General features: G+C 43.2%; 1 protein-coding gene across 2 annotated transcripts in view; it reads right to left on the bottom strand.

Annotated features, from left to right (window-relative positions):
* MDGA2 (MAM domain containing glycosylphosphatidylinositol anchor 2) overlaps window positions 1-26,637 on the bottom strand; it is a 196,376-nt gene that overhangs the window by 101,567 nt on the left and 68,172 nt on the right. For both annotated transcript variants that reach the window (XR_013774537.1, XM_079307819.1), the window contains exons 3-5: window positions 20,375-20,549; window positions 6,851-7,047; window positions 2,344-2,476 (exon numbers count right to left, since the gene is read on the bottom strand). Coding sequence is in view for 1 of the 2 variants with exons in the window: in XM_079307819.1 (XP_079163945.1) it covers window positions 2,344-2,476; window positions 6,851-7,047; window positions 20,375-20,549 (505 nt within the window). In the remaining variant the exon portion in view is untranslated. The remainder of the gene's footprint in view (window positions 1-2,343; window positions 2,477-6,850; window positions 7,048-20,374; window positions 20,550-26,637) is intronic.

Genomic DNA, 26,637 nt, shown 5'->3' with positions numbered 1-26,637 from the left:
GTGACTGATCCAAAAGGGATAAGTGAAAAAATCAGAATAAATTCACAAGAATTCCACAAAATATGAACTAAACTCCCAGGGATTCTACCTAAAGGTTTAGAGGTCCCCCCACAAAAAGATTTCAACACAACCCCTTGGATATTTCCATTTGGAACAATTAAATCCAAAAAGGAAACATTTTAGTTGGAATCAATGAAGGAATTGATGTTTAGGTCGAAGTAAGAAAAGGTCAAATCAATACCTGAAATCAATACCAGAGTACAGAAAGGTTGGGTTTTTCCCATGAAATATTCTTATGTTTCAACAGCTCAGGGAAGACAAGGAACTGTTGGAGGGATTCCAGAGGTCATGGAGCTGCTCCATGGAGCCCCTCTGGAGCCAGGTGGGAGAGTTGGGAATGTTCCCCTGGAGAGGAGAAGGATCCAGGGAGAGCTGAGGGCACCTAAAGGGATCCAGGAGAGCTGGAGAGGGACTGGGGACAAGGGATGGAGGGACAGGACACAGGGAATGGCTTTTAGCAAGAAAAAATGGAGATTTAGGCTGGATATTGGGAAGGAATTCCTGGCTGGGAGTGACCAGGACAAGGGGGAATGGCTTTAAGCTGGAAGAGAGGAGATTTAACTGGGATACTGGGAATTTCTGGCTGGGCTGGAATTCCCAGATTTGCTGTGGCTGCCCCTGGATCCCTGGCAGTGCCCAAGGCCAGGCTGGACAATAACACTGCAGATCTCCTGACCTCCCTTGAATGAGAGGAATAAAGCAGGAAATATACAAAATCAGTCAAGTGGGAGCCAAGTTTCCAGATGGGAAGAGACTGAAGAGATGCCATGAATAGTTTGGCTGAAAATCCTTTTTTGTGGGCTATGGGGAGGGACTGCACTACACTGAAAATTCTTTTAAATTGTGGAGAAACACTTGAAGTGTTTGAGAAAAGGATCCTTTGCCCCGAGGGAATGGGGGTCTCTGTTCTGGAGACTGGAAAGATGAACAGAGACATTTGGTGAAATAAGAAGTGAAGAGAATTTTTGCCGTTGAACAGCTTGCTCTTAAAAGTAATACTCCATGAGTTTTTTGACATGACCCATAACACAGCTCTGGAAAGGCTGTGAAGATGGGAGGAGTTCCACAATTTGCAGATTTTCCCAGGCAGATGCAAATTGTGAAAGTGAAGACAAAACCCTATGGCTAAACCAGAAAGGAACTTTTCTCTCTAGAGTGAACTGAAATGATTATTTCAGTGGAAAACTGACTGAAGTGTTCTCTGAATGTTGTTGTTATGAAATATGGAAGGTGGGGGGAAGGAGGGAGTGATCTGGGAATCTGTTTTGGGTTGCTGTGCCCAGCAATGTGAGTTCTGTCCCATCTGCTGACCCGGCTGGGGCAGTGCCCCTGATCTCCTGGCACACATTCTCTGCTCATGGGCCATCTTTAAACCAGCTGGGCAATCATCTTTATCTTCCCACAGCCCATCCTCCCTCCAGCAGATATCTCCTGTTCATGGCCACTGAGTCCCAGGGCATGGCTGAGAAAATTCCATCATCCCACTGGGAGATGCTCCAGCCAGGGCAGGAGCCAAGCCTTTCCTACCCAGAGAAAAACTGACATTTGGGACACCAAGGCACCTTCTTTCCACTGGATTCCAGAGGAAAGCCAGAGCCTTGCACATCATCCCTGGAGCTTCAGAGGAAACTGCCCCTTCTCCAGGAGCACTGCTCCAGCTGAGCCACATCTGCCCCTGCAGGAGGATGCAGCACCATGGAATGGGACTGTGCCACCACCCTGACTGACTGACTGTGCCAGCTTGGATTCTGACTCTGGCAGGGCTGGGATTGTTCTGTGTAATACTGCATTGCTAGTTTAATTGTCCTAGGAAAGAACTGTTATTCCTAATTCCCATATCTTTGCCTGAGAGCCCCTTAATTTCAAAATCATAATAATAATTTGGAGGGAGGGGCTTTACATTCTCCATTTCAAAGAGAAGCTCCTGCCTTTATTGGCAGACACCTGTCCTTAAACCAGGACAGTATCTTATTCCAAACTTCTTATTATCTCTGTGTTATTAATAAATCTCTTCTTTATACTCTGTTAACTTTTAAGCTTGCCTTATTTTTCCTCCTAAATCCTATCACAAAGAGAAACTGACTACATTAAAATCAGCAAACCTAAATCAAACCAAGACCCTTAAATTAAAATTAGGATCACCCTGTGATCATGGAAGGTGTTCTTCCCATGACAGGGGCTGGAATGAGACAGATTCCAGATTCTTCCCACCCAAACCACCCCAGGCTCCCCTGTCAGAGGTGCAGGCAGCAGAGGGGAGGGCAGGGAGCTGCTGGAGCTGACCTGTTTTGTTGGAGAGGCGGAAGGAGACCATCTTATCCGGGATGCTGCAGACATTCCGCACCGAGGCGATGCAGCTGTAGTTGGCGTAGTCCTGAGGTCGCAGGTTCTTCAGCTTCAGGATCTTTGTTTCTCCCTGAAAAAGAAGGAGACGATGTCAGGGAGCTTGTGGGAGCCCAGGGTGTCCCCCTGGCCTCCTTGGGGGTCTCAAACCCCCCTGGTGAGGGTCTCAAAGACTCTGAGTGAGACCCTGGTGTCTCAGGTGCTGAATTCCAACCCCTGGGGGAAGTTGTCAGCACAAGGAGAATGGAAACAAGCTGCCAAAATTAGTGAAGTGTAAATTAGATTGTTAGAACGTAGATAAATAGGTTTTTTTGACTGTTTATGATAAGGGACAGGTGGCCAAGATGGAGAATTTGGGGGGTGGACACCTTTTCCTCCTTCTTCTCCCTGTCATCCATGCTGGGTGACACGTTGGCACTCTTGGGTTGGATGGGGTCAGGGCTGGGCCATTTAATAAAATTGTATTGTATTGGGAACATTTTGTAAACATGTAACACGTAGTACAAACTCTCTAAGATCAGCCCTGCCCTCAGCAGGCAGATCCCACCATGGGTGCCAGGCTGAGCAGACCCTGCTGGCCAGGCTAAAGGTGCCTGAGATAAGAAACAATAAACAATCCTTGGAACGAGAGAAAACCATCTCCAGCAATCTCTCTTTGGCTGCTTCAGAGAGAACCAGGGTTTGAACCACCTCATGTCCCTCTGGGGGGATCTTGGGGCAAAAGAGAAACCCCAGACTGGGGCAGAGGCAGAGAAAAAATGGATATGGATTTGGGATTTCCATCCTCCAGCATTGCCAAGTGCGTTTCTTGGGATTGAACCCTGATCTGACATCCACAAGGCACAGCTGACTGATCCAGAAGGGATCAGCTCCCACAAAAAAGCCCAAATAAAGAGTAAATTCACCAAAAAATCCATAAAATTGAAGCAACTTTTCTAGGGATTCTACCTAAAGACTTCAAGATCCTCCCCCGGTGGATTTCCAAAGGATACATGGAATATCAGCACTGGAAAGCCAGGGGGAAATTTAATGGAGTCCTTCAAGGGAAATTTTCAGGATAATTTATTTTAAGGTACAATTTCCATGAAGAAAAAAATCTCAAGATACAAAATTCCTCCTGTTTTCCTTTCAAAATGTGGATTCTGTTTTTAGCCAGGGAGCAGGGATGGAGCAGGGAGCTGAACAGGACATGGAATGTTGAATTCCTTCAAATTGGACAGCAGGAAACTGGGAATGGGAAATGTGGGATTCCCCTTGCAAAATTCCAAAAGAAAAATGTAAAAAAAGTGCTCATTATCTGCTGTGCCTATAAATCTGAACAATTTTAATATTGGCACAGCCTTAGAAACACGTGGAATTATTTTTAATAATATCACGTGGATAAACTGCCCAGTATATCTAGGAAAAATATGGAAGTTTGAGAAAATTAATGTACAAAAAACAATACTGAAAAAAAAAAAAACAAAACAGGGAAGAAAAGGAACAGTCCTTGAAATTTTGAGAGAATTTGGAAATATTGGGATTTAAGTTATTTTTATGGACAACCAATCCCATGTAAATGATGGGGTTAAAATGAAGCCTTGGAAAAGCTGCTGCTAAAGATGAAATTCCTGCTTTAGGAGGTTTCTCTGGAATAGGGAAGGGCCTGACCCAGGCTGCCAAAGGCTCTGAGCTCTGGAAGCACAGAGCAGCTTCATCCCAGCAATTCCCTCCTTAGCACCAGGTTGAACTTGGGCTGAACTCCCAATGGAATTCTGAATCCTGTCCCCAGCTTGCAGATTTATAAAAATGTATGTATTTTCCTCATTGGCTGGGATAATTAGTCTAATTACGTCTAATTGCATAATTATCGTAAATACAGCAAATTTAATCTCGTGCTCAGGCTGAGCAATTCCAATGAGTGACAAAGAGGATGAGAACTCTCAGGGAAAAAAATCTCCATTGAGATTTGGGATTTGGGAATTTCATTTTCCCACCATTTTTGTGGAGGAGGAGGATGGGCAGGTTTGCTCTGTTTCTCTCCCCATGGACGCTGGAATAAGTGGTTGATGTTTCCTGATTGACTGAAAAAAACCTGATTGTATTTAAGGAATTTGTTTGGATTTGCCCAGTTTTCCAAGTGTCTCCTGTGATTTAATTGCTGGCTGGATTTTGGGATCATCCCAGAGTGTTGGAAAAAGGGGAAAGGGGGGGGATTCTGCCCCTCTGCCCTGCTCAGGTGAGACTCCACCTGCAGAGCAGCTCCAGCCCTGGGGACAGAGCAGGACCTGGAGCTGCTGGGGTGATCCAGAGGAATCCAGGGAGACCCTCTGGAGCCAGACTGGGAGAGCTGGGAATGTTCATCTGGAGAGGAGAAGGGTCCAGGGAGAGCTGAGGGCACCTAAAGGGATCCAGGAGAGCTGGAGAGGGACTGGGGACAAGGGATGGAGGGACAGGACACAGGGAATGGGACACTGCCAGAGGCAGGGATGGGTGGGATATTGGGAATTGGGAATTCCTGGCTGGGCTGGGATTGCCAGAGCAGCTGTGGCTGCCCCTGGATCCCAAGGCCAGGCTGGACACTGGGACAGTGTCCACTAGGGACACTAGGGACAGTGGGAATGTCCCTATGTTGGAATGGGATGGGATTCATGGTCCTTTCCCACCCAAGACATTCCAGGATTTTGTGATTACCAGAATAACAAAACCATCAGAAATAACAATCAACCTCTTATTTGGGTGAAAAAACTGAGAAATTTTGTTTCCCTTTCTGTTCCACATTCAGAGCCCTCAACAAAAAAATTCCCTCTAAAAATTCCCAAGTCTTGATCCTCTGAAGCCAAATCCCTTCTGTCCCTCTTCCCTTCAGCTCTCCCTATTTGCATCCCTACCACGAAATGAACTAATTAAGCAGAAGATGTTGATGACTCTTGAACCTTTAATTACATCTTCTCCTCTCATAAACACAGAGCAGATCTTGCCTGCACACACCCAGATCATGCTAATTCCAGCTGCCCTCCAATAACTGGAGAAAGGTTATGGATAAGATTGGAATGTCACCAGGACAATCTGATTTATTCATTAATTAAACCCACACCAAGATTTTAGGAAGGGTGATCTTAATAACCTAAAAAAAAAGTGTAATTTCATGTGACATATTTTAGTAAATGAATCCTTAGATTTTAGGCAGAGCAATCCTCAGCATTTCCATAGTGAAAAATCAAATTAAAAATCCACTTTCCCCTTTTAATTAAAACATTTCAAAACTCCAGTTTACACTTGAGTCCAAGCAAAGCCCCAGATTTGCTAAACTGGGTCTGTTCATGTTAAATTAAAAATAATCTCATTACATTTAGGACACCAATAACGTGATTTAATTCCCATCTCTGCAAGGTTCCAGGCTCCACATTTCTCCAGAAAACACGGAGCTGTTGCAGCAATATAAAGCTGTCAAGTACAATAAAAAGCCACAAATGAAGGTGCTCTCAAATCATTAAGTGAAAATTATTTATGAAAGTCGCAGTTGCTTTCTGCTCCAAACACCAAATTACCAGGCAGTTTTCACCTCTCTCTTTCTTTGTTATTCCTTGGGATTTTCCAAACCAATTTCCCCCTTTTTATTCCTTTTCTTTTTTTTTTTTTTTTTTCAAACACCATCCCACACTTTTGGCCACAGACAATGGGATTTGCCACCTTTTTTATCCTTTCCCAGTGCAAGTGTGTACATGATAAATTAATCTCAGTTTATCTGACAAAGCCAGGATTCCTCTGGGGCTGGGAATGGGAGCTGGAAGGTTTTATTTCCTTTTTTGCCACCTCATTTTTAAGTGGGGGGATTGTGAAAGGAAACCTTCTATTTAAAGATAAAAGAGGCAGAAAAAAAGAAGCATGAAAACCAACAGGGGGGCTTCCCATAGAGTCTGGAATTATGGAATTTTTAAGGTTGGAAAAGCCCCTTGAGATCTTCAACCATCAACCACCACCATGTTCTCCATTAATCCATGGCCTCAAGTGCCACATCCACACAGTTTTTGAACAATTCCAGGGATGGAGACTCCACCCTTCCTCTGGGCAGCCTGTACCTCTTCCATAAAGAAATTTTTCCCAACATTTAATCTACATGGAGAGATTTTTAAAGCTGTGATTTAGGCTGAGTGCGGAATCGCTGAGTTGGATCAGGAAGGATGAGGAAACAGAAATTTGAGGATCCAATAAAAATCACTTTACAAAGCTTGCTGTAGATATCACTCCCCCATCATTTAATAAATCCTATCTTTACCAAAATTTACATATATCAACATCAAGAATACATATATTTACATCAAGAAATCTATTAACAACGCCCAGGTGCGTTTGGGTGGGGCACCACAATCTGGAGGCCATCCCCAACCTTCACCCACCAACCCAACGGGGCAGATCCCATTAGAAAGCCTCAGGATGGAAAGAATCCTGGATGTTTTTGACCTACCTGGGTAAAGAAGGGCTCGTAGATCTCCACTCCCTTGTCGGAGCCCTGCAGCAGCACCTCCTGCCCGCGGCGCCAGCTGTAGCGCACGGGCGGGTTGGAGTTGGCCACGCACCTGAGGAACACTGTCTTCTCATAATAAAACTGCTCCTTGGCTTCCCCGATGCTCTGGTGGACCGTGACTATGGGATCATCCAAATCTGGGGAAAAAAACAGGCAGGAAAAATCAAGTTTAAGCCAGGTTTTAGTGGACTCGACAACAGCGCGGCGCCGGGAATTTCCTGCGACGCCTTGTAACGGGTCGAGGGTAAAACAGAGACTGAACAGCTCAGAAAGCCCCACATTTTAGGAATTTTGCAGCAAAAAAGTCAAGTTTAGGATTTATTTCTTTCTCCTCTACTGTATCTCCTTCAAAGCTCCCATTTAGAGGCAGAACAACACAGCCAATCTCACGCTAATGTCAATCATATTTCTATTATAGTGTGATGATTGCCGCGGTTTCGTCTGGTTCGCAGCTTTACTCCTTGTTTCTTCTAACTCTTTTCCACAAAATTATAAAGCTTTGGCAATAAATAGACAGCCTGATTTGCATCCAAATGGCAGGATCCAGGAGTCCGTGGATCATGTGCACGCAGCTGTTTGCTTTTAAAGCTGCAATTTAAGGCAGCAATTTAATGCAGATTCCCTGCTTTTAGTTACAGGCATTTAACTTCCAGCAGGTAAATTCATCCCGGGCTTGGGAACACATTTCTCTTGATTAAAATACAGATATCAGATAATTACTCCCACTGCAGCAGCTCCAAGAAAATGAGATGCCCACAATGAGGAATTGGCTTCCATAGGGAATAAAAATACAATAGCCCTTGGAATATGAGGATATCAAAGTAATTAATTTGGGCTTTATCCCACCAGGAAAAAGGAGATTCCTGGTGTGGGGGTTTTTCTGAGCTTTGTCTGGAGGGATGATTTTATTGAGGAAGGAAAAAAAATGGAACAAAGAAAAACAAGGAAAGCAAAGGATGTTTTTCCCAAGTACTGGTTAAAAACACACAATTCCAAATGACCAATCTCACAGCCAGGAATTCCTGCCCAATATCCCATAAATCCTGACTTGGGAAGTCATTCCACCTTCTCCTTCCCTCCATGACTGGTAACCAACAGTTTTGGTGGGAAGACCCTTGAAGTTCATCCCATCCCACCCCTGCCATGGCAGGGACACCTCCCACTGTCCCAGTGTCCAGAAAATCTGGGAATCCCAGTCCAGCCAGGAATTCCCAATTCCCAATATCCCACCCATCCCTGCCCTCTGGCAGTGTCCCATTCCCTGTGTCCTGTCCCTCCATCCCTTGTCCCCAGCCCCTCTCCAGCTCTCCTGGATCCCTTTAGGTGCCCTCAGTTCTCTCTGGACCCTTCTCCTCTCCAGGGAACATTCCCAGCTCTCCCAGCCTGGCTCCAGAGCAGCTCCAGCTCTCAGAGTAGCTCTGTGATCTCCTCTCCAACAATTCCATGTTTTTCTCATGCTGGAATCCTGGACTCAGCATTCCTCCAAGCACAGAGGAGCACAGCATTCCATGCACAACTCAGCCTTGGCTGAAACCCTCCCAGAACCTTCTCAGCACTGCTTGTTCCTTAAAATTCCTTAAAACCCTTTGGATAGGGGTTAATTATTCTCATATCCACAAATTTAAGCCTATTTTTGTCACAGTCTGGTGTGAGTAATGATCAAAATGTTGGTTCATAAGGTGTGAGGCCAAATTTCAGTGAAATGGAGAATGAAGTTCTCAAATCTTCACGTGACAAAAGGAATCAGTCAAAGGCATCCTCAAATCCCTCTGCAAAGTGGAGAATCCTGGATATGCTGAGGTTGGAAAAGTTCCCTGAGATCACCAAATCCAGCAATCAACCACCAAAACCTCCTCAAAACCACATCCACAACTGGCTGAACTTTTCCAGCAGTGCTGACTCCATCCCTTCCCTGAGCAGCCTCTTCTAAAGCTTGACAATCCACGGAATTCTTAAGGAAGAACTTTGTTCATAAAATAAATAGATTAGAACACATCAAAACTCCATGTTGAAAAGCAATTTCCAGAAAAAAAAAAGACCAAGCCTAAAGACTGAAAATTCATCTAAAGACTAAAAATTCATCTTGAGCTGCTGCATTTCTATTTGCATAAGAAGAGTGAAGCTGGAGAGCCTCTTGATTAATTAGAAACAAAACCTCTTCCAAAATTCCCAGCAATTCCAGTAATAATGCCTCATAATGGGGCATGGATTTTAAATAAATGTTACCTTCATCTTCCCCTCCAAAACATTTGATTTAAGCTCACAGAAGCAAATGATGGATCTGCTCCTCCAAATTAGGATGGCATTTCCTAATGAGATTTCAGTTTTCTTCAAAAGGTTATTTGAAATCAGGGCAGTGCTTGAAAAGGGTTGAGAGTGCTCAGAAATTCTGGCTTCTCCTCATGAAGTTGAAAGTAAAAAGGAGAAAATTAACTCCCTGCCATTTTTAGGGTCAAACAGCTGATCCCTGAGTTTTGCTGGAGAATGGAACCTTTCCCACAGTCATTCCCAGGTTATCCTTATTAAAGCACATCCCTGGATGGGAAACAAGGGGCCATGAGCTCCATCAGAGTCCAGGGACACTCTTCCAAACTCTGACCCTTGGATGAAGGTGAATCCTTGGATAAAAGACCCAAGAGGTCCAAATCTGGGCTCAGCTTCATTTTCGTGAAGTTACTCAAGGCAAGGTGCAGGAAATCCCTTAAACCTGGAAACAGGACTGGAACCAGGGCTGGAACCTGGGCTGGAACCAGGGCTGGAACCAGGACTGGAACCAGGACTGGAACCAGGGCTGGAACCAGAAATGGAACCAGAAATGGAACCAGGACTGGAACCACCTCCATCCCTGGCTGCAAGAGCAGGAGAGTTGTTTCCCCAGGAAAAATTCCTTCTTGTCCCACCCATCCCTGTGAGACAAATTCCTGAGTGCTCTGTCCAGCTCCAGACATGGATAAACTGGGACAATGCAGGGAGGCCAGCAAGGTGACTGGAGGGACATCCAGATCCTGAGGGAGCTGGGTTTGGACAACCTGGAGATGGGTGGGTGTAGAGAAAATCCAATTTCTGTCTTGAAATGCCAACAAAGACTCCTGGAGAAGATGAAGACTATGGAGAATCCGGGATGAAGAGCAGATGGAATTTCTGCCTTCAAATTGCTACCAGGAAGTTCTAGAGAAGATGAAAAACTCTTCCTGGAGGTGCAGAGGAAAGGACCATAAAGCTGCACCAAAAGAAATTTCTGCTGGATATAAGGAAAACAAATTCCCTGTGCAGTCAGACACGTGTCCAGAGGGGCAGTGGGATCCTTGGAGACATCCAAAGCTTGGCTGGACTCAGTCCTGAGGAATCTGACCTTGAACATGGCCCTGGTTTGAGCAGGGGGCTGGACAAGAGGTCATTTGAGATTAATGATTCCTAATTACTCCCTGATTCCAGGAGCTGTGATGCCATCACCTGCTGGTCCAATCTGCTCTTTTGGTCCATGCTGGGTCATGGAAACATGGAATGGTTTGAGATGGATCTTAAATCCCACCCCCCAGTGTCCCAGTGTCCAGCCTGGCCTTGGGCACTGCCAGGGATCCAGGGGCAGCCACAGCTGCTCTGGCAATCCCAGCCCAGCCAGGAATTCCTAATTCCCAATATCCCACCCACCCCTGCCTCTGGCAGTGTCCCATTCCCTGTGTCCTGTCCCTCCATCCCTTGTCCCCAGTCCCTTTCCAGCTAATCCCTTCCAAGCAAGCACTGAACTATGGCAAGGGATGGATTTTGACAGGAACACCAGGAAAGCTCCAAGAAATCCAAGTTGGGGATGGAACTGCAGCAAAGCCTCTGCCAAAGCATTTCGTAATGGTCAATTAATGGAAAATTCCCATCTGCAGAACCTGGTGGATTTTTTTTTTTCCAACAGCAGTGCTGGAAAGATCCAGACAGCTGCACCAAAGCAAAGGCAGAAGCACTACCAGGAGGGCAGAGAATGCTCCCAAATTTTGGGACTTTTCTCTGAACATTTGTGGTGTGACTGGGTGGTTACATAAGGCTGGGCTTTGCTCAGGCCATGTGAGAGCTGGAAAAGAGAAAAAGCAGGAAAAATACGGAGTTTGAACAAGGGATTCTGCAGGGATATTGCAGGGAAATTCCCAAATTCCCTGGTTTGGCCAGGCTGCTTAAAACCCCCTGATCCCAGTGCTCATGGAAGTTCTCCAGAATTCCATCTTCAATTCTGATTGAATCACCACTAATTGATATTCAATTTTCCAAACAGGTTTTTAAAAACCCCTCCTTGAAGCTCTGTGCACGTGGGTGGCTGGGAAGGGGCTGTTCTTTCCCAGCAGCATGGAAATATTCAGGAGCTTGGAAGGCTGGGAGGGAAGGGAAGGGCTGGGAATGGTCACCCAGAGAAGTCTCTGAATCCCTGGAAGTGTCCAAGGCCAGGTTGGACACTGGGGCTTGGAACGGCCTGGGACAGTGGGAGGGATGGGATGAGATGGGATCCATGGGATGGGATGGGATGGGATGGGATGGGATGGGATGGGATGGGATGGGATGGGATGGGATGGGATGGGATGGGATGGGATGGGATGGGATTTAAGGTCCATTCCATCCCAAACCATTCCAGATTCAATAAATTCACACACGCACAAAAATAAACCCATAAAGATTTAACATTGGGAAGCTCAATAAGATAAATCTCTTCCCCATTTTACAAGGGAAAAAAATATCCCTAAAATGTTGATTTTAGGTTGATGAAATTATGAGGAGCCAACAGATTAATCACTCCTTAAATCAAACTCAAGTCATCATGGCTGCTGCTACACGGTTAAAGTCTCTTAATCAACCTGGAAATAATTACAGAAAGATGTTTCCCACAGAGGTTTGTGCCACCATCAGGTTCAATTCCTCAGTCTTTAATCTCTGAATTGAACCAAACACTCCCTAAAACCCAGGCATGGCAAACACTGGATTGGAGGAATTCCCCTCACACATCCCTAAACCCTCGAACAAACGGAAAACTCAACCTAAGCTGATCAAAAGGGGTCTAATCCAAACTCCCTGGGAATTGCATCATCATGGAGTGGGGGTGCACAGAGTGTGGCAGATGCTGTTAAAATCCTCCCTGTGCAGAATTCCAAAGGCTTGGAGCTGTGTGGGATCAGCATCCCACAGCCCTGACCCAGCCCCAGAGAGCCACAGGCACCGAGGGCTCAGCCCGAGCCAGGCTGGCTGTGCTGGATCATCTCCTGCCAGCTGCTGGGCCTGCACAGATTGCTGATTTCATTTGTTAATTAGCTGCCTTTGTCTTCAGATGGTGGGAGCTGGAGGGATAAGAATAAAACACATCTGGGAAAGGGATGGGAACGGGCTCATCCCGGCGCTGGGCTGGAGTGATCCAGTCCTGAGTTATTCCCAACTGTGAAACTCCCCTGTTTTCCATCTTGTTTTTCCTCTGGGAATTATCCAGTCCTGAGTTATCCTCCAATGTGAAATTCCCATGTTTTCCATCTTGTTTTTCCTCTGGGATTCATTCAGCTCCTGAGTTATCTTCAGATGTGAAACTCCCATGTTTTCCATCTTGTTTTTCCTCTGGGAATTATCCAGTCCTGAGTTATCCTCCATTGTGAAACTCCCATGTTTTCCATCTTGTTTTTCCTCTGGGATTTACCCAGTCCTGAATTTTCTTCAGATGTGAAACTCCCCTGTTTTCCATGTTGATTCTCCTCTGGGATTTATCCAGCTCCTGAGTTATCCTCCAATGTGAAACTCCCCTGTTTTCCATGTTGTTTTCCCTCCTTGACCCAGCTCAAGCTTTTAACCATGGAGTTGTTGAGCATGGAAAAGAATTTAGGATCATTGAGTCCAGCTGTGCCTAATCCCCACCTTGTCCCCAGCCCAGAGCTCTGAGTGCCAAGGTCAGCACTGCCCCATGTCCCCAAGTGCCACATCCACAGGGATTTAAATCCCTCCAGGGTTGGGACTCCACTCTGTACTTGTGCCAGGGTTGGACAACAAATTTAGGGAAGAAATTTTCCCAGATATCCAATCTGAACCTCACAGAATCACCAAGGTTGGGAAAGAGCTCCAAGGTCACCACTTCCAGGGATGAATCAGTCACAGCTTCTCTATTAAGGCAGTTTTGAACTGCTTTGTGTGGGATATAAACCCCAAAAATTCAATTAAATTGTCTATTTCTTGCATCCTGCAGAAAGGAAAATGAGCTCTCCTGCTCTCCACCCCTTCACATGCCCAGTGTGGACACACAGCAGCTCTAACCAAGCTGGAAAAATGGGAATCAAGTTATTCCCAGCTCCATGTAAGCTATTTTCCCCTCTCCAACTCTTTCAAAGAGATTAAATCAGCACCTGCAGTGCTGCATGTGCAGAACAGCCCCTGCACTGACAACAAGCAGCATTTCCAGCTGCTGGAAGGAAGCAAATGTTCCCTCCTTGTTCCCAGGATGGAGAGTGTGACCCTGGGAGCCCCCTGAGGAGCTGCCATCGATTTCCAATGGAATTTCAGGCTGTTAACACACCCCAACACAAAAGGACAAAGCAAATGACCTGAGGATCAACAATCCCCACCCAGCTCCTGCCTGTGATGCTTTCCTGAGCTGCAGCAGAATTCCAAAAGGAAAAATATAATGAGCTCTAGGGGATGGGATTTTGTGGAGAGGATTTCTCCCTTCTTTGGGTGAGGTTAAAAATACACCTGGTTAAAGCTGTGAGCACGTCCTGCTGATCTCCTGGGATCCAGGAGAGCTGGAGAGGGGCTGGGGACAGGGATGGAGGGACAGGACACAGGGAATGGGACACTGCCAGAGGCAGGGATGGGTGGGATATTGGGAATTGGGAATTCCTGGCTGGGCTGGGATTGCCAGAGCAGCTGTGGCTGCCCCTGGATCCCTGGCAGTGCCCAAGGACACTGGGACACTGGGACAGTGGGAGGTGTCCCTGCCCATCCAGGGGTGGCACTGGGGGGGATTTTATCTCATTCCAACCCAACCATTCCATGATTCTTCTGGCATATGCACAGATGGAAAAGGATTAGTGGATTTTTCCAATCAATGATTTTCCCAGTCAATGGAATTTCCTCAATCAATGGATTTTCCTAATTAATGGATTTTTCCAAATAATGTATTTTCCCAATCAGTGGATTTTCCCAATCAATGATTTCCATTCAGTGGATTTTCCCAAATCAATGGATTTTCCCAATCAATGGATTTTCTGTCTGTAGATTTTCCCAATTGACGGAATTTTCCCAATCAATGATTTTCCCAATTAATGGAATTTTCCCAATCAATGGATTTTCTGTCTGTAGATTTTCCCAATTGATGGAATTTTCCCAATCAATGATTTTCCCAATCAATAGTTTTCCCAATCAATGGAATTTCTCAATCAATGGAATTTCTCAGTCTGTAGATTTTCCCAATCAATGGAATTTTCCCAATCAATGAAATTTTCCCAATCAATGATTCTCCCAATCAATGGATTTTCCCAATCAATTGTTTTCCCAATCAATGGAATTTTCCCAATCAATGGATTTTCTCAATCAGTGGACTTTCCTAATCAATGATTTCCTCAATCAATGGCATTTCCTCAATCAATAATTCTCCCAATCAATGGAATTTTCCCAATCAATGGAATTTCTTCAATCAATGGATTTTCCCAATCAATGGATTTTCTGTCTGTAGATTTTCCCAATTAATGGAATTTTCCCAATCATTGGATTTTCCCAATCAATTGTTTTCCCAATCAAGAAAAGTCCAACAGGAAAAACTTCCACACTGGAAAAATTACTCAGGGTCTGAGATTGCTGAACAAGATGTAGCAAAAGAACATTTAATAGTTGCAATTTAAAATAAATAAGAAAAATTTAAAATAAAAAAGAAACTGAAAATAAAATTCAAAATTAAAGAATAAAAATAAAAATAAGTTTAAATCTATTTAAATCTAAATAAAGCTATTGAAAAGTATATTTCAAATTAAAAAATAAAATGTAATAATAAATAATTAAAATTATATTTATAATATATAAATTATTATTGGCTGTAAGCACCTCATGAGGGAAATCAGTACAGAAGAGCTCTTTTGGCTCCAGGGAATATAAATATAAGGAATAAAAATAGCTGGAAATGGAAGGAAACCAAATTCAGTTTGGGGGAAAATTTTTGGAAAATGAAGCAGCTGAACAGAAGAACTTGGGCAGGGAGAGAATTCCTCAAAACTCCATTAGCAAATGATTTTAAGGGAAAAAAAAAAGGTAATTAAATTGATTTTTAATAGAGCAGCAAAGAAAAAAAAATCAACCCTGAAACACAGAGAGAAAAGAGGTCAAACTAAACTGGTGGGGTGACCAAATCCAAAATGAAATTCCATGAAAAATGCAATCAGAGTTGATCAAAAAATTCCAGATCATTATCATTAAATCAAGGACACTCGAATCAAGACATGGAGTCACTGAAACCATTTTTAACTTCCCGAGTTTCCTTTGGATGCTGGAAAATCCAGGAGCACCCACTAAAAAACTGTGGAATAAATAAGATTTAAACCCACTCTGACACTGCAGGGACTGAGATTTTCCCACTGTAATTTGGGGTTATTAATTCCCTCTGTACCTGCATCATTTTTCCATTAAAAAAAAACCAGGAAAAATGGATTTCCCAAGCCAGGAAAAGCAGGCACTGATGCCAGAGGCCACCTGATGTGGAATAATTGTTACAAATTGGGAGTATTAACATCTTAAGTCAGTAATTATTGGTTTCATAATCCCAAACCTAATTAATGCTCGTTCCTCCACTTCTGAAAGGACAGAAACTTAATTTTGTGGAATTAATGAACAACAAACTGGGTTAGGAAATTCTGGTTTTAGAGCACATCCATCTCCACTTAGTGAAAATTTTCCAGAGGTTCCTTAAAAGGTTTAAATAAATCCCTGTTAAAAGGGAAATTTGGGATTAATTGAGTGTAAATAATGAGGAGGGGCTCCTGGTAAAACCCCACTGCTCTCTCCCTGCTTTATTTTGAGTTTTAAATGGTCTAAAGAGAAAATTAAAATATTTGCAAAGAGAAAAAAAAAAAAAAGAAATAGTTGATTAATTTTCATTTATAATAAACAAGGGAATGCAGAGCAGGCAGTGGAGATGATCTGAGGCTTGCAGCATTTCTGTGGGGAAAACTTGGGAAAATTGGGATTTTTTATAACAACAAGTTCCAGTTTTTCTCCCTCCCATCCCATTTCTCTTCCAAGGCTCCCATTTCTTTTCCAGCCTTAAACTCTTTCCCACTGAAAATGCCAGAGCAGGATCCTCTCCTGTGCTGCCCCACAATCCCTGCTCTAAAAAATCCCATTTCCCCCCAGTCTGACTCCAGCAGAATGCAAAATACAGATTTTTTTTCCCCCTAAAAATACTTTAATGAAGAGAGAAAAAAAATTAAAACCAGGACTAACGGCCATAAATAAAAGTGAGGAAAAGGGGAGGCTGTGGAAGGAACTCCTGGGAGGGGAATGAAAATGACAAATCCAAGAGGAAAATCTGCCTGGAACATTTAGAGCCAAGCCAAACCCAGCCAAGTGAAGCCTTTCTGCTGGCTGGGTGGAATTCCAGCCCATTCCAGGAGCAGAAATTCAAATCCAGCTTGGAAAAAACCCTCAGGGGATCATCTCAACCCCCTCCATGCTCCAGCAGCAGAAATCCACCCCAAAATCTTGTTACAGGGTGGAGATGGAGCTGAATTCCAAGATTTTCCTCCTTGGATTATTGCATTTGCCTGCCCATCTGCCAAAAATGCCTTTCCCAAAATCTACCAGGTTTCTGAGGTTGTTTTTTAGCTGGATTTCAAATTGAGATCCCAAAGATAATTAACCCCCAGCAGCTCATTAAAATTGGGGTGGGGAAAAAGTGACTCAGCTTGGCTCCACCTGGATATCCATGGATGCTCTCCAGAGCCTGGAATTCCAAATCCTGTGGAAGATGATGAGGCTGGAGGTGGAGGATGAGGAAAAATCTGTCAGAATCTGCATTTTATTAATTGTGCTGCTTTAATTATCCAAAATAATGTCGAGTCTTGCAAGTGGAGGATCTTGAAATTGTTCATTGTGAGGGTGGGGAGGGATTGGGATGGAATTCCCAGGGAAGTTGTGGCTGTCCCTGGATCCCTGGAAGTGTCCAAGCCAGGCTGGGATAGCAGAAGGAATCCCTGATGGGATTTAAATCCAACCTCAATAATCCCATGATTTTATCAAATGCAGAAGAGCCAAAGAGCAAAATCTTTTTTTTTTTTTTAAAGTGATTTAACAGGTGTGTGTGGGGGGGGGGATTCAAATCTTAATGATTTTTGATGATCTTGGGGGTTTTCCCAACCTTTATTTTCCTACAATTCTGCTTTCCTGGTGGGATCACCCCCACCAAAAATCCCCTCCTCACTTCCACGAGGGTCTGCCCTCCAAAAAACCCCACACAGGGAATTTTCCAGGGGTTGGCAGGAGCTGATTATTCCAGTCAGGAACAGCAGATTTAAGCCTTAAACTCAGCTCTTTCCATAAGCCAGGCCTATTTCCCTGAGTGTTTACAGATTCCTGTAAACAGAGGGAATTTTGGAGCTGTGCAAAGGAGCTGTCTTTGCACTCCAGGGATATTTAGGGCACCAATTATCCTGAATTTCATCTGACACATCTCAGGCTGATCTAACCACAGCCATTAGAGCCAGTTTTAATTTAGGAAATGAATGACAGAAAACACATCCAAACAACCTCATGGAACTTTTCCTGGAGTTTGTTCCAGGAGGAAGAGGAAATCTTCATCCTCAGCCAGGAAATGCTGAGGAATTAAACTCTGTAATTCGTTGTGGGCTGAGTTTAAAATCCCTGATAGCAGGAGGATCCCAAGGAGCAAAGTCTGAAAGGAACTTTTTTCCTTGCAATGCCCATCCTTCAGACTTCTCACTGCAATCCTTCACATTTCCACTCGAATCCCAAAACTTCACAGTCTTCACCTCAATCCCAATCTTTCACATTTTTCATCACAATCCAAATCCTTCACATTTTTTCACTCCAATCTAAATCCTTCACTTTTTAAACTCCAATTAAAATCCTTCACTTTTTCCCTGCATTCCCAATCCTTCACATTGTTCACTACAATCCAAATCCTTAATATTTTCACACCAATCCAAATCTTTCACATTTCCACTCCAATCCCAAACCTTCACATTTTTCCCTGCAATCCCAATCCTTCACATTCTTCGCCACAATCCAAATCCTTCACATTTTTCCTTGTTATCCAAATCCTCCACATTTTCCCCAGCAGTCCCAATCCTTTGAATTTCTCATTGCTGTCCCAATCTTTCCAATTTTTCCCTGCGATCCCAATCCTTCACATTTTTCACTGAAATCCAAATAATTCTTATTTTGCACCACAATCCAAATCCATCACATTTTTCCTTGCAATCCCTATCCATCACTTTTGTCCCTTCATTCCCAATCCTTTCACATTTTTCCTGCAATCCAAATCCTTCACATTTTTCCTGCAATCCCAATCCTTCACATTTTTCACTGAAATCCAAATGTTTCTTACTTTTACCACAATCCCAATCCATCACATTTTCCATCAAATCCAAATCCTTCACATTTTTTCACTTCAATACAAAACCTCCACAGCTTCCCCTGCATTCCAAATCCTTCACATTCTTCACCACAACCCAAATCCTTCACATTTCCACTCCAATCCCAAATCCTTCACATTTTTCACTCCAACCCAAATCTTTCACCTTCTTTACTGCAATCCCAATTCTTCATATTTTCACCCCAATCCTAACTCTCCATAATTTTTACTCCAATCCCAAATCCTTGACATTTTTTCACTCCCATCCCAATCCTCCACATTTCCACTCCAACCCAAATCCTTCATATTTTTCACTCCAACCCAAATCTTTCACCTTCTTCACCACAATCCCAATTCTTCATATTTTCTCCCCAATTCTGACTCTCCATATTTTCACTCCAATCCAAATCCTCCACATTTCCACTCACATACCAAATCCTTCACATTTCCACTCCAATCCCAATCCTTCACATTCTTCACCACAATCCAAATCCTTCATATTTTTACCCCAATCCTAACTCTTCATATTTTTACCCCAGTCTCAATCTTCCACATTTCCACTCCAACCCAAATCTTCCACATTTTTCACTCCAGGCACAATCCTTCACATTTTTCACTTCAATCCAAATCCTTCACATTCTTCACCACAATCCCAATCCTTCACATTTTTACCACAATCCCAATTCTTCATATTTCCACTCCAATCCCAATCATTTGCATTTTTCTCTCCAATCCCAATCCTTCACCTTCTTCACCACAATCCAAATTCTTCACATTTTTCACTCCAATCCCAACCCTTCACATTTTTCACTCCAATCCCAAATCCTCCACATTTCCACTCCAATCCCAAATCTTCCACATTTTTCACTCCAAACCAAATCCTTCACTTTTTTCACTCCAGTCCCAATTCTTCACCTTCTTCACCACAATCTAAATCCTCCATATTTTCACTCCAATCCAAATCCTTCACATTCTTCACCACAATCCCAATCCTTCACATTCTTCACCACAATCCTAACTCTTCATATTTCCACTCCAATCCAAATCCTTCACATTTCTACTCCAATCCCGATTCTTCACATTCTTCACCACAATCCCAATCCTTCACCTTTTCCACCACAATCCAAATCCTTCATATTTCCACTCCAATCCCAATCCTCCACATTTCCACTCCAATCCCAACCCTTCACATTTTTCACTCCAATCCCAATTCTTCACCTTCTTCACCACAATCCAAATCCTTCACATTTTTACCCTAATTATAACTCTTCACATTTCCACTCCAATCCCAAATCCTTCACATTTTTCACTCCAATCCCAAATCCTTCACTTTTTTCACTCCAATCCCAATCTTCCACATTTTTCACTCCAATCCCAACCCTCCACATTTCCACTCCAATCCCAATCCTCCACATTTCCACTCCAATCCAAATCGTCCACATTTCCACTCCATTCCCAACCCTCCACATTTCCACTCCAATCCAAATCATCCACATTTCCACTCCAATCCCAATCCTCCACATTTCCACTCCAATCCCAATCCTCCACATTTCCACTCCAATCCCAATCCTCCACATTTTTCACTCCAATCCCAACCCTCCACATTTCCACTCCAATCCAAACCTTTCCCATTCTTCACCACAATCCCAACCCCTCACATTTTCCTCTACAATCCCAATCCTTCACATTCTTTACTCCAATCCCAACCCTCCACATTTCCACCCCAACCCTTCAATTCTTCCAACCATAAAAACCCAAACCCGCCGCATCCCCCCGTAAAACCGGGATTCACAGGGAGCCAAATTTCTGGGGAACACCAGCCCTTGTAAATCATTCCCAAAGGAGCAAAGGCAGAATTCCAAGGATTTACTCACAGTACACGTCCACTCGGATGGATTTGATGGCTGGGGAGCCCAGGCCATTCTCAGCCTTGCAGTAGTAGCGACCTCCCTGGTGTCTCTGGATGTTGGAAATCCTCAGGGTTTCGTTGAAGACACTGGAATCCTGGAATCTGTCAGAGGCACTTCCTGCTGTTTTGGTCCACCTGATCTGAGCAAGCACCAAAAACCAGGATTACTTTAGATGTGGAAAATGGGAATAGTCTAAAATTCGACACCAAAAACCAGGATTACTTTAGATCTGGAAAATGGGAATAGTCTAAAACTCAGTACACCAAAAAACAGGATTACTTTAGATGTGGAAAATGGGAACAGTCTAAAATTCGACACCAAAATCCAGGATTACTTTAGATCTGGAAAATGGGAATAGTCTAAAACTCAGTACACCAAAAATCAGGATTAGTTTAGATGTGGAAAATGGGAACAGTCTAAAACTCAGCACACCAAAAACCAGGATTACTTTAGATCTGGAAAATGGGAACAGTCTAAAACTCAGCACACCAAAAACCAGGATTACTTTAGATCTGGAAAATGGGAACAGTCTAAAACTCAGCACACCAAAATCCAGGATTACTTTAGATGTGGAAAATGGGAGCAGTCTAAAATTCGACACCAAAAACCAGGATTACTTTAGATGTGGAAAATGGGGATAGTCTAAAACTCAGCACACCAAAAACCAGGATTACTTTAGATCTGGAAAATGGGAACAGTCTAAAACTCAGCACACCAAAAACCAGGATTACTTTAGATCTGGAAAATGGGAACAGTCTAAAACTCAGCACACCAAAATCCAGGATTACTTTAGATGTGGAAAATGGGAGCAGTCTAAAATTCGACACCAAAAACCAGGATTACTTTAGATGTGGAAAATGGGGATAGTCTAAAACTCAGCACACCAAAAACCAGGATTACTTTAGATCTGGAAAATAGGGATAGTCTAAAACTCAGCACACCAAAAACCAAAAGCCCAAAAGTTTTCCCAGGAATTTGCCTCCCTGCTCTTCCCTCTGATATCCCAGTTTGCTCCAACTCAGAGGTGATGCCTTCACCCATTTTGGGAATGGGATGTTGGAGGATGGAGATGTTTGGAGCTGCTCCCTCCCACCCTGAGCAGCACCGGGAAACCAGGAGCCAGCAGCTCCCTGTTCCCAGAGGGATTTGTTTCTTACAGGAGCTAAAAGGCATCAAAATGTGTTTGTGTCATTAAATTCAAACACTGGAGTCTAAACAGAGAGGGGAAAATGCCTTAAACAGGGATTTTTTTCCACTTGAAATTCACTCCTCGGAGCAGAATCGTGATTCAAAGTGACAAAGCTGTGGTGAAACGCAGGCAGTTCAAATTGAGACATTTTTTTTCCTCTTAAAATAACAATTTCAGGTGTTGTTTCTGCTTTTGCTTCACCTCATCTCCACTCATTTTACTCCCCTGGAAAACCCTTGGGAAAAAATTGGAAACAGCTTCACAGAGCATTCCCAAAAAGCTGTCAGAGATGACAAGGACTCAGCTGAGCTCCACAGGAGGAAATATTTCTTCTCTAATCTTTCAGCAATAAAAATCTTGACTCCATTACCTGTCACAGTCGTTAGGGGAGGGATTTTGGGGCTGACACGAAGATTTGGGGCTGGGAAATAATATAGGAAATAAAGGAACCCAAATAAAACCCTCAAACTAATGAAAAGACATTTGTCTTTTCCAAAACCAACCAAGTCCAGGTTTAAGGGGCTCTGTTCCCACCACGTTGTGGGAACATCACTGAGGTCATTGATTCCCTGCAGATCAATATCAGCCTGTTTGATTAAACCTGCTCTCGTTTTTAAAACTCCATAAAAAATAATCCAGAAAAATCGTGCTGTCCTTCAGACACTGCCAACAGCAGAGGAAGAAACTCTGGGGAAAATCCCTAAATATGGGAGCTGATGAATCCCAGATAAGATCACATCAGGGTTGGTATTTCTAGAATATCCTTGCAAGAATTGAAATTAACCCCACCTTAATTTCCAGGAAATTTTCTGAACTAAATCCCAAATCTCAGTGATCCAAACCCTAAATGTGCCAGTAATTCAAAGCCTAAATTTCAACGGACCAAACCCTGAATCTCCCTGTGATCCAAACCCTAAATCTCAGTGATCCAAACCCTAAATCTCACTGATTCAAATCCTAAATCACAAAGATCCAAATACTAAATTTCAATGATCCAAACCCTAAATCTCCCAGTGATCCAAACCCTAAATCTCAGTGATCCAAACCCTAAATCTCACTGATTCAAATCCTAAATCACAAAGATCCAAATACTAAATTTCAATGATCCAAACCCTAAATCTCCCAGTGATCCAAATCCTAAATCTCCCAGTGATCCACATCCTAAATCTCTCGGTGATTCAAACCCTAAATGTCAAAGACCAAACCTTAAATCTCCCACTGATTCAAAGCCTAATTTTTCCAGTGAGTCAAACCCTAATTTTTTCAGAGATCCAAACCCTAAATCTCAATGATCCAAACCCTAAATCTCCCTGTGATGCAAATCCTAAATCTCAGTGATCCAAACCCTAAATTTCAATGATCCAAACCTTAAATCTCCCAGTGATCCAAACCCTAAATTTTCCAGTGATCCCAACCCTGTATCTCAATGATCCAAACCCTAAATCTCAATGATCCAAACCCTAAATCTCAATGATCCAAACCCTAAATCTCCCAGTGATCCCAATTCCTCCCAATGCCCTCACTGATCCCAAAATAGGAGTGAGAGTCTGAGCTGGTGACAAAGAAAAGACCTGACATTTGATATTGCTGGAAAAGTGAGAGAACTGGGAAGGGGGAGGAGGGAAAAATGGGAAAAGGGTGGGAATCTTGATAAGAGGGATTTGACAGCCCAGATTGAAAGGAAAGGCTTCGACAGCAAAGGCCAGGCAGGAGCAGCAGCTGCTGAAAAAGAGTCACAGATCCTGCAAAAAATCCCTGATCCCTGAAAAAATCAGATATTCCATATAAAATATTCCTTAGAAAATCAGGAATCAGAGTAACTGGCTGAACAAGGGTTATTTGGGATTTTTTTCCTTAAAAATCCCTTTTCCCTTTCAAATGGAGAGGGCACAAAGTATTAAAAAATGTGATGACACAAAATTCCGGGATCTAAACATATTCCAAAAAGGAGATTATTTCTTTTGGAATAATTTGGATTATTTAATCCAACCATGCCTTCTTATCCCAGTCATTGGATGCAATTTTTCCACCAGGTAATTCCAAAATATTGGAGCATGCCTTGCCTGCACACTCCAGGAGTTGGAGACAGCACAAGGAATGTGTGGGATCAGTCAGGATGGAAATTTTAAAGATTTTGACTGTTCCCATGTTTTTGCTCTGTGAGCACCAATTTTCCTTTTCTTTTTTCCAGTGGATAAATTGGCAAAGTCTCCCCCAGGCAGGAAAAAGCCTCAAACAATGTTAAAAAACACTGGAAAAGTCTCAAATCTCTCCTTGCCCGAGCCTGGCACGGCTTAAAAAGATTCCAGCAATTCCTTTGTTCTGGAAAAAAGAATTGGAAAGGTGTTGGCATCCCACTGGCTGAGACTCCAGCTCGTTTCCAATTTCAGGAGAAGAAAACCTCAGCAAACTCCAGTAATCCCAAATAGCATCATTCATGTCTTGTGGAGCACTCCTGGCACACCTTCCAACAACTCCCAGCAGTGCCAAGGAATGGAATTTGGGAACTCTTCCCACATTTCAGGAGAATTGCAAGGAGATGTAAAGAAAAAAAAAGGGTCAGTTTGCAGCTAGGAATAAAATCAGGATTAAGGGATGGGATTGAGGGTTTGGAAAGGCAGGGTTAAGGGAATCACAATGGGAATTAACAATGGGAAATTCCAAAGGGAAGGGAAAAGAGCTGAAAGTCAGGGAATGTTTAAAAGTGAACAAAGCAGCCCAGGGAAAAGGGAAGCCACTAATTCATAACTGCCTGAGGGACAGGACACAGGGAATGGGACACTGCCAGGGGCAGGGATGGGTGGGATATTGGGAATTGGGAATTCCTGGCTGGGCTGGGATTGCCAGAGCAGCTGTGGCTGCCCCTGGATCCCTGGAATGCCCAAAGCCAGGCTGGACACTGGGACAGTGGGAATGTCCCTGCCTGGGTTGCAGTGGGATGGGGTTTGAGATTCTCCCAACCCAAATCTTTCCAAGATTCCACAACAGCTCATGGCTCTTCCCAAAACCACCATTCCAACCCAAACCATCCCAAGATTCTACAGCAATTAATAAAGGCCTTTCCCAATTATGTCACTCTAACCCATCCATTCATGGAATGATGTTTTTGAGGACCCAACCCATCCATTCCATGGTTCCACTGCACTCCAAGGCTCTTTCCAGCTACACCATTCCAACCCAAACCATTCCAGTTCCCTACATGGGAATGACTCCTGGATTTTCCAGCCTTGAAGGATTTTTTCTCTTTTCTTGAAATTCATCTTTCTTAGGCTCTGGTGCAAATTTCCTGGATTTTTATTCCATAGCACTCCAAGGCTTTTCCCAATTCCACCATTCCATGATTCCATGACTGCTGAAGGTTTTTCCCAAGACCATCATTCCAACCCAAACCATTCCAAGATTCCATAGCACTCTAAGGCTTTTCCCAACACCATCATTCCAACCCAAACCATCCCATGATTCTCCAGAAGTTGAAGGCTCTTCCCAACACCATTCCAGGATTCCATAATAATCAAAGACTTTTCCCAACAACCCCATTCCAACCCAAACCATTCCAAGATTCCACTGCACTCCAAGGCTCTTCCCAACTCCAACCCAAACCGTTCCAGTTCCCTACAGGGGAATGGCTCCTGGATTTTCCAGCCTTGAAGGATTTTTCCTCTTTTCTTTCAATTCATCTTTCTTTGGCTCTGGTGCAAATTTCCTGGATTTTTATTCCATAGCACTCCAAGGCTTTTCCCAATTCCACCATTCCATGATTCCATGACTGCTGAAGGCTTTTCCCAACACCATCATTCCAACCCAAACCATTCCAAGATTCCATAGCACTCTAAGGCTTTTCCCAACACCATCATTCCAACCCAAACCATCCCATGATTCTCTAGAACTTGAAGGCTCTTCCCAACACCATTCCAGGATTCCATAATAATCAAAGACTTTTCCCAACACCATCATTCCAACCCAAACCATCCCACGATTCTCCAGAAGTTGAAGGCTCTTCCCAACACCATTCCAGGATTCCATAGCACTCCAAGGTTTTTCCCAATTCCACCATTCCATGATTCCATGACTGCTGAAGGCTTTTCCCAACACCATCATTCCAACCCAAACCATCCCACGATTCTCCAGAAGTTGAAGGCTCTTCCCAACACCATTCCAGGATTCCAAAATAGTCCAAGACTTTTCCCAACACCACCATTCCACCCCAATCCCACACGTGGCAATGGCTCCTGGATTTCCCAAACTTGCAGCATTATTTCTCTTTTATTCCACTTCCACTTCCTTTGGCTTTGGTGCAAATTCCCCGGATTTTGCCAGAGCTTTCTCCTTAACGATGTATTTACCTAATTAGCATAATTGTCTGCAATTATGTAATTAGAGTTCATATGTGTAATCATTGGAACATGCAATTAGCCCTAATTACACCATTAAAGCCTGAGAGTCAGAAATATCTTTATCATTTTTGATTGATAGACATATGGGAAGTGTGAGGGGGGGAAAAAAAAAATCCCACTTGTTATTTTTATCTCCTTGGATCACGAAATCTGCAGGAGGATCCAGGATTCAGCCCAGAATGGAGCTGGAATTATTTAAAAATTTGATATTAATGATCAAAATGATAACGAGGGTGTTCTGTTGGAAAGGGAGGAGGAAAACGACCCGAAAATAAGGAAAATTCAGGAAAGTGCAGCGAGGTTTCTCCAGAAAAATAAATTAGGAATTAATAAAAAATAGGGAGGAAAATTCAGAGAAGAATTTTCTAGAAAAAGAAATGAAGAATTATGATGAAATACTTAATATTTAATTCCAATATGCACTTGATTTGAGGAAGAAAAATAATGTAAAAAAAAAAAAAAAAAGAAAACAGAGAGCAGCAGTGAGATTTTTCTGTAAAAAATTAGGAATTATCTGGAAATAGTTAATTTTTTATGTCTGATAGTCTAATATGAAAATTAATGGGAAAATTCTCAAGTGCAGATTTTTTCTGGAATTATTTTGAAATATTTTATTTTTCATATCTAGTATTGTAATATGAAAA

Source organism: Erithacus rubecula (genome assembly GCF_903797595.1).
Source record: "Erithacus rubecula genome assembly, chromosome: 6".
NCBI classification, from domain to species: Eukaryota; Metazoa; Chordata; class Aves; order Passeriformes; family Muscicapidae; genus Erithacus; species Erithacus rubecula.
The sequence above is the reverse complement of the archived record's forward strand: the minus strand, read 5'-3'. Positions and strand labels throughout refer to the sequence as shown.